The 13746-nt window shown below is 38.5% G+C and overlaps 1 protein-coding gene across 2 annotated transcripts in view; it reads left to right on the top strand.

Annotated features, from left to right (window-relative positions):
• The window catches only part of AMMECR1 (AMMECR nuclear protein 1), a 102370-nt gene extending 92747 nt beyond the window's left edge, over nt 1-9623 (top strand). For both annotated transcript variants that reach the window (XM_054839408.1, XM_054839409.1), the window contains exons 5-7: nt 200-290; nt 1988-2084; nt 6723-9623. In XM_054839408.1, the coding sequence (XP_054695383.1) occupies nt 200-290; nt 1988-2084; nt 6723-6837 (303 nt within the window). In that variant the 3' untranslated portion in view covers nt 6838-9623. The remainder of the gene's footprint in view (nt 1-199; nt 291-1987; nt 2085-6722) is intronic.
• The last annotated feature ends 4123 nt before the right edge of the window (nt 9624-13746 follow it).

Genomic DNA, 13746 nt, shown 5'->3' with positions numbered 1-13746 from the left:
CTGCTGCTGACCTTACAAGGCTGTAAGGTGAACACCTTTCAAAAAGATTATGTTGACCCTTGTACCTCTTAAAACTGTTTGCAAAATGGTATTGACCACGGAAAAGTTCACATTTTGGGTTCTATCATGTTAGAAATCTTGTGTGTCTCTTTTTTCTTTTTTCTTTTAATGTACTAATAGAGCTGCTGATTTCTTGCAGGTGGGTGTACATGGCATTAGAATAGAATTCATCAATGAAAAAGGATCAAAACGCACCGCCACCTACTTACCGGAGGTTGCAAAGGAGCAAGGTCATTGTTGCACTTTATTTCATATGATCTGGTGAAGAATTTAAACATACATATAAATCTAAAATGCAATATTTGACCTTGCACTGATGTCAGATGATGGAGCAATATTTAATTGTAAGAAGACTCTTATATAAAATGCCAATTACATGCCTGTATCAATCCCCATATAGGGATTCAGTGAACTGTAGCTGTTTTTTTTTAAACAAGTCATAAATGGTGTAGCTGTAGGAAAATAAAATGTGGAGGGGTGGTACAGTGCTGCCAGCCAGCCTCACGGTGGTTAAAAGCTGCCAATTTTCATACAGTTGTTATGCTGTGGTATTAGTGACATGCAAAAACTCTATTAAATGATGGGATGTCTGGTCAGTTATCTTAACAGCTGATTTATTCCTAAATTTGCAATGATCAAGGTTTGGTGGGTTTTTTTAAATTAGGTACTTTCTTCTAGTACTTAATTCCTTTTATAAACACCGACTTCCTGGATTTTTTGGTGGATGGAAGGGGATTACTTCCAATATGAAAGTCCAAAATAACGTTGTGAAAGACCCTTTTAATAGAGGCATAGACTGAAGTTTGTGAATTAAAAAAATGATAGTAGATTTTGTTGAATAGTACTTTTTTGGACTAAGCAGCTGACTATGACTGCTCACTGTGGGTTGGCAGTGTGTCACAATCTTTAACATTTTGCATTCTTTTTTTTTTTTTGCTTTCTTTTGCTTTTTATATTTAAGTTGGTCTACTAAGGAATAGGATGAAACCTTTACTGAGGATCATCTATAATTTATAATTCTGTTTCCAAATAGTCACTTAAAATTGTCTTGGAAAGCCTGTAAACTCTTTTTTTTGCTTTTGTAATTGAAGGTTGGCTAGTTAGGGAAGGGGGTTTTTTGTCAAGACCTTTGGTGATCACTTCACAAGCTTTTTTTAATTCAGTAATTGGGGGGGGGGGTGTGGTGGTTTAAATTTCTAAATACGTTTAGTAGGCCATGCATTGCAACCTGACTTTTTTTTAAAGTACCCAAAACTACCCATTTGTATTTTTTATGTACCCAAAACTACCTTTTTTTTTTTTTTTAAAATCAAACAATGTGACTAATCTAATTGCATCTTTTGGAAATAACATGTCCAACAGCTACTTAAAATATTAGGCTTTTTAAAATCAATAAATGGGAGTTTTGAATAGCATGAAGATTTTATTGAGAACAATAATGAATGTGTTTTTAATCCATCGCTTTTTTTATTACCCAGCCACCTATAATATAATATATAGTAGTTCAGAAATTAGAAATATCACTGTAAAGTTAAGTGATATTTATGGAGAATTGTAATCTCTGCAGTTCCCTGCACATGTTCAACTAATAATTCTTTTAAATTTTATACAGAAATTTAATTTTTCATACTGTCATAGCCATTTATAATGTATAAAGTAATTGTGATATGTGATCATACGTGAATATTTCAGAACAGTTTAATTTTGTATCTCGCCCCCATCTAGGACACCTGGATATAGTGTGTCCACTTTTAAAATATTTCAACTATGAGATAAAAATATACATTCTTAGGGAAGAACAATCTGTGTTTTATACAGAACTTCAGCAGAGCACGTTCGTTGTCAATAACTACATACTGTACTGTATTTTTGTAACATCTGTTCTTATTGCTGTATTTCTCACTACTTTTTACTACTAATTCAACAGGATGGGACCACATTCAAACCATAGATTCCTTACTGAGGAAAGGAGGCTACAAAGCTCCAATTACTAATGAATTCAGGAAAACAATAAAGCTAACCAGGTATGCATCGTGCGATACTACAGATAAGTCCTGGTTTTGTAATACTGTGATGTGTTCGTTCCTGGTAAGTGCTCATTTCAGCTGTTAATAGTGAGCTTTCCTGGATACATTATTAATAATTTCTTTCTTTTCACAATAGCAGTGCGGACTTTTGGGAATCTCTGTGCATCGCACAGGGGAGCAAGAAAGCAAAGGCTGTTGTTAAATATCAGGCTGCGTGTGTCAGGGCACCTGCGTATTTTGTTTCATAACTCTGAAAAATCTTAGCAGTGTACCAGCTCTGGCTTTTTACGGTTTGTTCATTGGCCGTAACGATCTCCAGGGGCTGCTGTTAACAAGGATTACTTGCCATTGACAATTTGTATTTAGCAGATGGTGCACTATGGAGCTGCCACTGTGAAGGCCCCTCCGAACTAGTAATCTGTTCGGTTCCCGAAGCAAGCACTGCGGCTTTTTTATCTCCTGTGGAGTACAGGTTTCCCTTCTTTTAAGAGGCGTCAGGTATGCAAACTAGGTACCTGTCAGTGGACTAGTTAAACTATGTCAGGGTATCTCAGGAGTGAAGGCATGAATTTAATATTTATTTCATACTCTCGCTCTCGCACACTAGTGTATTTTGATTTTGCTAATTTAATAAATTGTGTTCTTGAGGGCTTCTCAGTGGGTGGGAGCCAAAATATTTTAGAACTAGCAGCAGATATTCTGCCCGTAATACTGTAGTTATATGGTGAACGGTGGAGGAGTAAATGTCTATAAGAACGCCTCTCAAACTATATATTTTTATAAGCTTGCAGTATAAAATGACTGCTAAATTCCAGTTATCTATTCCATGCTTGGAGAAATAAAATTTTTAAAAATCTTACATCATAAGGACATAGTGACTGTTCATCCTCTTCAGGGAGGCCACACCTGACATACTATTAATACAAATAACAAAGTTAGAATCCTTTCTCCAAAACTGTTCTCCTCCCTATCTTGTATCAGCTTTCAGGGACTCATAGGGTCACAAGATTAGTTCGAAAAATGGTGTCTATATTACTCGTATCTGTGTCCTGATTTCTTTAGAAATTCTTTCCTCCTTAGTGCAGCTAGATGTAAGCCAGACTTGACTTCCTTGTCCGTAATTAAAAGCCAATCCTTTCATTTTGGACATTTGAAAATACTTGGATTCTCCTGATCGTTTATGCACTTTTATAGGACAAAGACCTGAGATTTTGGTTCTTTTCAGCTTCCGCATTTGTCATCTTCATCTACAAATCTTGCTATTACTTAGCAGTAGTTTACATGTAGACCTGATAGAAGGCAAAGCATTTCTTAGAAAAATAAATATTTTAGTATTAGAGGAATTGTTCAGTGATCTTATGGACGAAGAATAAAGACTTTGCATCCCAGTGACCGTTCAGAATTCTGGATTCTTGTAGGAACCTGATTATTGTGGAGTAGCTATGACTAAGGAGAACATGCTATTCTGAAGGTTAATTAGGGAGGAAAGATTTACAGAATTCAGCTAAGTTTCCAAATGCAGAATCCCAATCTCCTTTTGATTTATTTCAGCTGTACACCTTGAATATATGGAGATAGCTGGGGGCAAGAGTAACAGTGCTATAGTTCTTAAATGACAATTTCTGTACACCTCAATAAATAAGGAATATATTTTTCCAAGAAAGAAAAATTCTATATAGAACACATTTTCTTCCAGCTACATGATTTTGTTTGGAAGAAAACAAAAAATTTGTAATGTTCAGAAGAATTTTTTTTTTATGGCTGTCTGGCTTAAAAACTCAGCTTCTGCTGACATATTATAAACAGTAGTATTAAAATAGTAACCATTTCCCACCATCAGACAACCTTTTTTAGAGCCTCATTTTAATAACTTCTTGTTGTACAGTAAAACATCTATTGGAAAAGTGGAATAAGTGCTTTTAACTTTTTTCAAGTCTCTGAATTAAAGTAAGTGTCCTGTGTGGGACTAAAGCTTTAAGCTGATCAAAACTAGTCTGTTGCTAACTGTCTTCAAGTTAATACCCAGTAGTTCTGCCCACGTTTTGAAGAAGAGAACTGAAAAACAGCAGAGCCGTAAGAAGTGTTCCAATTCTAGGAGTCTGGACAGTAACCGCATTTCCTCTTCCGTCTGAGAGCAGAGATGATGAGCAGATGTGATTCCACTCAGGCTGCTTTGACCTGCTTACAACCAGCTCCATTAACTGCCAAGCTCATGGTTTAGTTTCATAGTGGCAAGGGGTATCATTCAGCTTTCCCGTGTAGCGCAGAGTGCCGCGCACCATTCGCATCAATTCAAGAAGAGCTGCAGCTAATCCCTCAGCAAAGACCAGCGGCTATTTGTTAAATTAGTATGTCGTCAGCAAACACTGGTGTATCGAGTAAGTGTGGGCACCTTTGGCGCTCTGAAACGCGAGTGTAAGGTGTTCTGCTCTGTTCCTCGGGCAAAGAGGCGACAGAAGCAAATGTGTTTGCCGCCTTAAATTAATTGCTGCAGTTGGTAACTCCACAGTAGTTTAAACTTTTGTGTTGGGTTGTGAGTGCAAGTGGTTGAGCCATCTGTTGTGTTTTTTTCAGACCTAAAAGAGGAGAGAACAACCAGAGCAACTCCAGAAGACAAATATGATAGAAAGGAGAGGTGGCAATATTTTAAATCACTGTAGCTGGATTCACCAAATCTCATCTGTCAGATCTCTTATGCAAGGTCTTTCGAAGTGAAATTTGTGGAAATGTGGAATAGTGTTGGTTTTGTGTAGATTTTACACTTCTACAGATAAGTGTAAATGTGGCGGTATGTTCCTTGTTGTCAAACGATACCAATGCAAGTATATCCAAGATATCTGTTGTCAGGGCCTGAATTCTGCTTTTAGTTACATATAGCTGGCCGATGTTATTGTGGGATCTCTCTGTTATTTTTCAATGGTCTTGGGAGTCTGGAGAGGTCCCACTTGACTAGAAGCCAGCAAATATTGTCCCATTTTTCAAGAAGGGTAAGAAGGAAGACCTGTCAGTCTCACTTCAGTGCCTGGTAAAATTACGGAGAATTTCATTCTGGGAGTTAATGAAAAACAGTTGAGAGATGACACAGTCATTGGTCATAGCCGGCATGGTTCACCAGGGAAAAGTCCTCCTTAACCAACTTAATTTCCTTTTATGCCATGTTCGCCCAAGAGAAGCCAGTAGATGTGGGATTCTTTGATTTTAGCAAAGCTTTTGATACTCTCACAGTGTCCTGCTGGACAAAATGTCCAGCATGCAGCTAGGCGAGTCCATCATATGTTGGTTGGGTCAGCAGCTGGCTGATGGGTCAAGCTCAGAGTTTTAGTAAATGGGGTTACATCAGGCTGGTGGCCAGTCACCAGTGGGGTTCCCCAGGACTTAATTTCAGGAGCAGTGCTCTTCAATGTTTTTATAAATGACCTGGACGCAGGAGTCAAATGTACATTAAGTGACCAATGATAATAAACTAGGAGGAGCTGTGGACTCCCTCGAGGGTAGAGAGGCCTTACAGAGAGATCTGGATAGACTACGGAGCTGGGCAGTTGCCAACCATATGAAATTTAAGAGCAGCAAGAGCAGGATTCTCCACCTGGGGCAAGGCAGTCCTGGTTATACGTGCAAACTAGGGGACGAGAGGCTGGAGAGCAGCCCTGTGGAAAAAGATCTGGAGGTTTGGGTTGATGGAGAGTGGCATTTAAGAGTGTGTCCAGAGGAGAGTGACGAAGGTGGTGAAAGGCCTTGAGGGCAAGACTTACAAGGAGCAGTTGAGGTCACTTGGTTTGTTCGGCTTGGAGAAGAGATGGCTGAGGGGTGACCTCATCGCTGAGGGGCAATCTCATGGCAGTCTACAACATCCTCAAGGTGGGCAGCAGAGGAGGAGGTGCTGATCTCCTCTCTCTGGTGACCGTGATAGGACACGAACAAATGGCATGAAGCTGCGTCAGGGGAAGTTCAGACTGGACAGAGGAAAAGGTTCTTCACTGAGAGGGTGCCTGGTCACCGGAACAGGCTCCCCAGGGGTGTGGTCACGGCACCAGCCTGCCAGAGTTAACAGAGCGTCTGGATGATGCTCTTTGTCATATGGTTTAGTTTTAGGTAGTCCTGTGAGGAGCTTGGAGTCGGACTTGATGATCCTTATGGGTCCCTTCCAACTCGAGAGATTCTATGATTCTAGTCTAAAAAGAATGTAACTCCGTTTAACATAGCTGGGATTATTTAAAAGCAGAATTTGGCAGACAATTGATAACCGATTGTTTAAAAACAGCCCCAAAATCTGTGGTGCTTGTTTACAGTTTTTCTGTAGGGAGTTGGCTGAAGATATGGGACATTCTCAATAAATCATTATGAGTTTCTATTCCCTCTACTGCAAGCAACATAGTGGGCAACAATTTTTAACAGTTCTGTTTGCTTAAAATATTTTTCATAAGTACTTCTGTTGTAATTTGTCATGTGATTCAAGAATGACCCTGACAACCGTGCCGGGTCCCTCCCTGCCCTTGTGCAACTGCAGTTAGTCTTACTCCTGATGTCAGAAGTACAGAGCTGTTACCATTAAACATACCACTAGTGCAGTATTTTCAGTTCTACTTAGAGCTTCCTGGCAACAGTTTTTGAATTTGCTTCTTTGCTCTTTTCTAGGTACCGTAGTGAGAAGATGACGATGAGCTACACAGAGTACCTTGCCCATCGTCAGCATCATCACTTCCAAAATGGTATTGGGCACCCCCTTCCACCATACAACCATTATTCCTGACACTGAGCCGCATGACCAGTCACTGGACCTCTCTGCAGACCTCTTCCCAGGAGACCCTGCCCCTTCTTGGTCTAGCTATCTCTATTACTGTACCATTTTATGATGATAGTTTCCGTTGCCATGCTGAGGCTTCCTAGTTGGTTAAGCTCATCATGGCAACGGGAGGGAAAACAGCATTACTACAAAGATCCCATACTTTTTTTATTATTGAGTCACTGCAGATTTTTTTGCAGCATATATAGCCCTTGGGGTTTTTATGAAATTTTAAATTTCTACTTCATTAACATTGAATTATATCAATCAAGGCTTTCTGTGACTGTGGATGGAAGGAAGAGTTTAAGGATTGCAGTTAGGGATGCTTTGCTTAGCAAAAAGGCATTCATGGCTTTTGCATTAATAGGTGTGACAGGGAATGAAACATATCAGATTCAGGTATTATACTAGACAATGAATTCCATTTTCATAACGTTCTTACTAATGTTGTGTGTACAGTATCTCACCCCCGCAGTAAAGATTTCATGTAGCTATGTACATGATCTTCAGATCAGCACATAACAGCCTGACATACAAAACAGCACGTAACAGGCTGACATACAAAATGCTTTTTGGACAAAGAGGAGCAGTTACGCGTACAATGAGCGGTGATGTTAACATGGCATCGTTTTCAGAATCAAGTGGTCTAATTGATAGGGCACGACGTAGTCCAGCAGGCTACCAGATCCCTTTGTCTCCTGGTCTGTGCTGGGAACCGAGGGCGATCCAGCCCTGTCGAGACTAGTCATAGTGATGCCTTTCTGATGATCTCAAATTAGGAATGACATTTGTTTTTTAAAAACAGGTTGGTGAGTAGCAGATGTCGTATTAGGAAGAAAATGGATTTAGATTTTAGTGCCTTTGACTATGACATAACTATATACTTGTATATAAAATTCATAGAAAAAAATATAACAAATACACCAGACATTCTAGCAAACTATATTGAGTCTGCTCTGGCGTCAGGTTTTTGGGGATTTTTTTAAAGTGGGATTTTTTTCTAATAGCAAACCTATTTTGGAAAAGAAAAATCCCTGTTTTGTTTTTACTTCTGCTTTTGAACTTTTTGAGTTTTATCAAGTCATGAGTAGTTAGATAAAGTTAACTATTGTTTAAAAAAGGAAGAAGACTGTTGTGAAAGAGCACAGGACAAACACGCCATAATTTTACGTGTTTTCATCTATTACAGGAATAATACTTGAGAGCTGTAAGTACTGTGTAATAATTCTGATACCCCTCCACACAGCAGAAGAAAGAAAACTTATGGGAACTTTTTCTTGCTGTAAAAATAGGATTTAGGAAGAGGTATGTGTGGTATATTTGCAGGCCCAGTATATGGTTGGAACTAGCTTCTTGCTCATGTGCCTGCAGAACTCCCACTAATACCTGTTGTAGTTCAGCGCATATTCTAGGGGACAATACATGCCGTCTATTATAGAAAAGACCTTCCTAATATGAGTGAGTAAACCACAGTAAGCAGAAATTCCAGTTATTTTGAATAATGAATGTTTGTAAAGATATATATAAAATTCAAATAGATAAATTAAAATTCAGTTGTTAAATCAGGCTACTTGTAAAAATATTTCAATAAGGTTTCGGACGCGGATAAATTATGCTCATCCCTTACGTGAGGTTAGCTTTGCCACTTCATTTCTATGGAGGTTCTTGTAGAAGGTCTTTGGTATTCCTTCATCCACAGCATTTGATGTCCAAATACTAACATTTTCAGTTGTGATGCCTTAATTTATAAGCAGAGGGCCTGAAATTTCAGGAGCCAAGAGATGCCAGCCAGAAGCTTCAAAAATTAATAGATGTTTATACAGAGGCTATTTTGGATGATACTGTTGTCTTGTTTCTACTTGGGGAACACACTTAAATGGATTAGTCTTCAAGTGGAAATTGTGAACAAGTGGCTACCTGATAGAGTTGTGTTGGATTTTATTTTTTTTTTCCTTGCCCTTATAGGGAAACTGAGCACAAACTGAATCATTCTGCTGCAAAAAAAAAAAAAGTCATCCAACCCCATCTTTATCTGTCATCTCGTTACAGCATGCTCATGCTTCCGTATGAGCTCGTTGTTAGAAGTTTTTTAAAAAGATCTATTATATATAAAAATATATATGTATTGAAAGGTGCTAATCAACCTCAAGCAGGTCACGTGACTGGTCATGCGGATCTAAAATCATATCAGATTTTTTAAAAAATCTTCGATATATGCAGATGTTATACAGAATTTCTTACCAGTGTAATAATGATATACTGATGAATAAACAATCCTGCAGGTTTTTAAGGACAAGGTCAGCAATACTTCCCACCATGGCTTGGGGGGGAAAAGGATAGTTTTGTCTCCTTTTTGTATACAGCATAATGCACAATGCATTTTTGTCTATCTCTTAGTAGCTGTTGCTTAAAAATATAGTTAAAAGGGTGTTATACAAACTGTAAAGGTGTGCTTTCGAAATGAGTTAATGCCAGACCCTTCTGGACCAGAGTTTTGTATCACTAATTAAAAAAAAACTGTTACAGAGTCTGTGGTCAATCAGATTGTATGATATTTTTATTTTTTTTAAAGATTGGAATAATCAGTCTATCTACAGTGTTTCTAGGGCACCTACCTCCTCAGCATGCAAGTGCTGAAAATGCCATGGATTGTTTCTGTGTAATTGTGGGTTTATTTGTACAAAACGTGCAGTACACTGTGACGTGCACTGGGACAGAACAGGTCTGTTTGCGTAAAGCTGATCACCAGTGGTTTTCACAAATGTCAGTCCCTTGTAGTTATGTTTAGGACCCTTTTGGATATATTGCTGGGTTTAGATACAAGTTGGTTTTTTGTTTGTGTTGTTTTTTTTTTTAAATTTGGGGTACTTTATAAGATGTTAAGGTACAACCAAGTAGCTTATTTCACTGTTTTTTAATTTGGAATGGTGATTTTTTTTTTTTATGAGCACTACTCAGTTTGCCTTATTCCATTAAAGAGATTGTCGGGGTTTGTTTTTGGGGTTTGTTTTGTTTTGAGTTCTTTTGCTTAATGTTCCTACAAACCCTGTTCTGTAAACTGAGTTAGACAACAAAACCGTAGACTTGACATGAAACTATTACTTTGTCACGCTCCGAGCGGCCTTCCTTCTGCCTGGCCCGCTGTAGCACTGACTTCTCACCATCTCAACCCCGATGCTGACCAGAGCAGGGGAGGGCACACTGGAGCTCTGACCTCAGATACACTATTATTAAATCAAGGCGGTCAAATCCGTTTGCACACCCTGGCGTTTGTATACGGACCTCTTTACTTGTCTTCAAATGTGCGGGTTTTTAAAAATTGTTGTCTGGAGTAGGTTACATCTCTTATGTGTGTTAGATCGAACCAAAGAAGCCTCCAGCCATGCCCAAATGCTGCTCCTAAAGCCTGCCTTCCAGTCCTTACAAAATCCCTGCAGGATTAAATGTGTTTAACTTTTTTATTTTTGTACAGTTTCTAACTGATTTTTGCTAGTGATGTTAATTGAATTAAGTTTATTTGGGGAGTCTGAATATCTCCTCCATTTAAATAAACTGGTGACTTTCCTTTTATGTTTAAAAAAAAAAAAGAAAAAAGTTAAAAAAAAAAAGAGAAACCCAAAGTGTGCCTCTCAGATTTAAGGGTTTCTGGTTACATTTATTCTTAAGACCAGCAATGATTCTTTATATACAAAGATATGTTTTCCTCGTTTTTTATTACTGTTAAAGAAAAAAAATAAAAAATAAAAACCTCTTTCTTTGCTCTGGACCCAGTAATTGCGCTGGTACACAAACGCACTGAGAAAACAAACTTTTGTTTGAAACTTTTGTAACAACTTATGACTGTTTTTGTATATCAAAGTTGATTCTTTTCAAGATATTTGGATCTAGTTTCTAAGTTATTTTAGTGTTTTATATGTTACAAAAAAAAAAAAAAAAATTGTTCACCAGCATCTTGAGTTATCTTTAATGCAATGGTGACACATGATGGGCTTTAGAGCTACCTGGAGTAGCTTGTAAAGCCTCTGTCTTTTCCTTCCTTCCTTAGTAACTTGATTGATTACAATAATATCACGGATTACCCGAACCCCCTTCCTTTATAACTAGATCCTCCTTCCTTCCACATTTAATTGCTATTAGTGTGAAGAAACTGTTGAAATGGGCATTTTAATATAAGTACGGCTTAAAAAGAGAAAAATGAGGAAAAAGAAAAAAAAATATATAGAAGGTTATCTGTGGGTCTGTGAGATATGGCTGTGGAAAGATATTGTAGTAGTTTTAACACTATTGTTATTACCTTTTAAATCATTTACCCAATAAAATAAGGAAAAAGAATCACTATTTCTATTTATGTTTCTCTGCTTAATTGTGTGGCTTGCTCAATTTTTTTTTTTTTCTTTAAGCATTTGTACTTAGGGTTAATGTTAAAGGCTAACACGGCATTGGAGTTGTTAATGACAGGAAAATATTTCTGTCTTTCACGTTGCCTGCGGTGAGGACAGATTGTGGACAGGTGGGTGCAGCTTTCAGTCTAATTCAGAAGTGAGTCACTAAACAGCCCAAGTTAAATCAGCATTTATATCAGTTACATCAGTTTGATGATTATTTATATCATTTAGCAGTTCAGTTTTGTAGTTTTTATGTCTCACTTTAAACAAGAATTTTGTCCAGGCTCAGGCTCTGTACTCTCTCAGAGAGGGAAGTGGGATCAACCTTTTTAAGCAAAACGTTGTTGCAGCACCACTGACAGTGGTGTAACCAATACATTGCCTACACTACTTGCAGCACTGTTATTCAATGGAATGATGGGGTGAAATGTGTATCAAAGAATATCTTGCAGTATCACCTAAAACCATTTCAATAATTTCTTCATATTACTCTTACAGTAGTAGGTATGAAGTGAAAGAATGCTGAGGCTTGCTTTGCCATGGGTTTGTGGGTTGGTTTTTTTTTTTTTTTTTTTTCCCTCCATATTCCATGTCATATCTAGCTAATGTGTGGCCTGCTGACCAAATTTGGGGGAGGGGGTTATAGCATAGAGTTTGCACTGACCTATGGGGTTCCTGCACAGCAGGAACACATCTTCTCCTCTTCCCCAAAAGCTTTTAGTCACAGTAGAGCCATTTTTAAATGGTTTTACCTTTAGTTCATGAGCAGCTCGTCCACACCAGGAGCTTCCTGGGGTGGTGGAAGCCTTGGCAAACCTCGATGTTGGGATGGATAGCTGCGTTGATAGCAAGGAGATGTTTTATTTGAGAAGGAAAGGTGTTCCTGTGAGGCAACAAAGCCACACTCCAGCTCATGACAAAAAGCACCCAGACAGGTAAAACTGGCTTGGAGAACTTTGTTCCCTGAGCCAAATTCTTGGTGCACTGAGACATTTTCTACACAATCTGAGTTAAAGGGAGCATATTTCCTCTGTAGGATAATTCCAGAGACAAAGCAAGAAAGCTTTAACCTCTCCCTGGAATTCACAGCTGATTTTTAGAGGTGTTTTAGAGCTGTTGAAGGCTGATGCAGCTGTTATGCCACTGGCCTTGAAGCCTTGCTTTAAAGAAAAAAGATTTTAAAAAAAAAGAAAAACCTCGGGGGGGGGGGGGGGAACGACCACCACACCCTGCCTGTGTAAATAGCTTCCATTGTTGGTTTACTGCCTCAGAGAGTTGGTTATCTTGAGTCTGTGTTAGGTAAAAACCCTACCAAAAACCTCACAGTGCAGTGAGAGGTACAGTTACTTAAACCTTCCTACCTAAAGTTCCCCCTTGTTCTGGCTACTTTAGCCAGGTGTGTAGCTCTCACACTATAAAACTCAAATTAGTGAAATACTACTCTGAAACATCTTCAGTACGGAGGTGGCAACTTGCTTATTCTTCCCTGTCTGTTGGTATTAACCGTGGAAAGGCTGACTTACAAGTAGAGTTACCACACGATGCAGAGGATAATGAGCAGTGCTTGAAAAAGGCACTTGCTTGTAGTTCATCTCAGATTTCCATAAAGCACTTAGGTAGACCTCTAGTACGAAGCTGTTGTATCAGCATTTATAGTGTTCAAGAGAAAGTAAGCTGGAGAATTGGTTCTGTTCCCCAGCTGTATGAAAACTGAAACCTTCTCAGTAATAATAATATTCTCTATAATAATACAGGTGGGCAGCACACGTACAGTTGGTTTCTCACACACTGAACTACCTGCTTGTCACAGCATTATTGCAGTCTATTTAAATGTGTTTTTAATTATAGACAAATTTCAGAAGTGCGTTAAAACGACTCTGCTATCACATATGGTGTGAGATTGTCTGAGTACCTTAATTACAATAGCTTTCCTAACAAAGCTTTTAGCTCTAACCTTCTGTACACGTTCTACAATCTTCTACTAAAGTGACATAGAAGAGGAAATAAAAGATGCTGCCAGAGTTGGGGCAAGAACAGGGGAAGTGTAGCAAAAACATGATAATACTGTTTCCTGAGCTCTTTACCTGAAAGACAGGGACTATTTAAACAGTGATTAAAGGATTTATGTCCTACAGTGAGGTCTGCCAGTAAACTCAGGCTTGGCTTGTGCCGAGTAACAGGTAACAGGCACAGGTCATATGGAAATGCTTCAAATGTCCAGAAGTCCCAGTAATCACTGTTCTCACTTACAGAAACTACCTTGTGCAAGGTACATTACATCTAGCGGTACAGACTGCTTAAGAGAGGAAAATTCATGTTCTTATCTGATTTGATGATGAGGTATCTAACATTAAAGTCCCACGTGGCTTTCCACTTCAATCCATAATATTAACAGTTAAAGTCAATTTTGGTTTTCTTACCTGGTTTTAAAAAGTCTTAAGACAGACTCAGTGCCTGGCACAACTCAAATGATAACAAAAACTGTACAATA

Source organism: Grus americana, chromosome 12 (genome assembly GCF_028858705.1).
Source record: "Grus americana isolate bGruAme1 chromosome 12, bGruAme1.mat, whole genome shotgun sequence".
In the NCBI taxonomy this organism is placed as follows: Eukaryota; Metazoa; Chordata; class Aves; order Gruiformes; family Gruidae; genus Grus; species Grus americana.
This window is presented reverse-complemented; position numbering and strand designations above follow the sequence as displayed.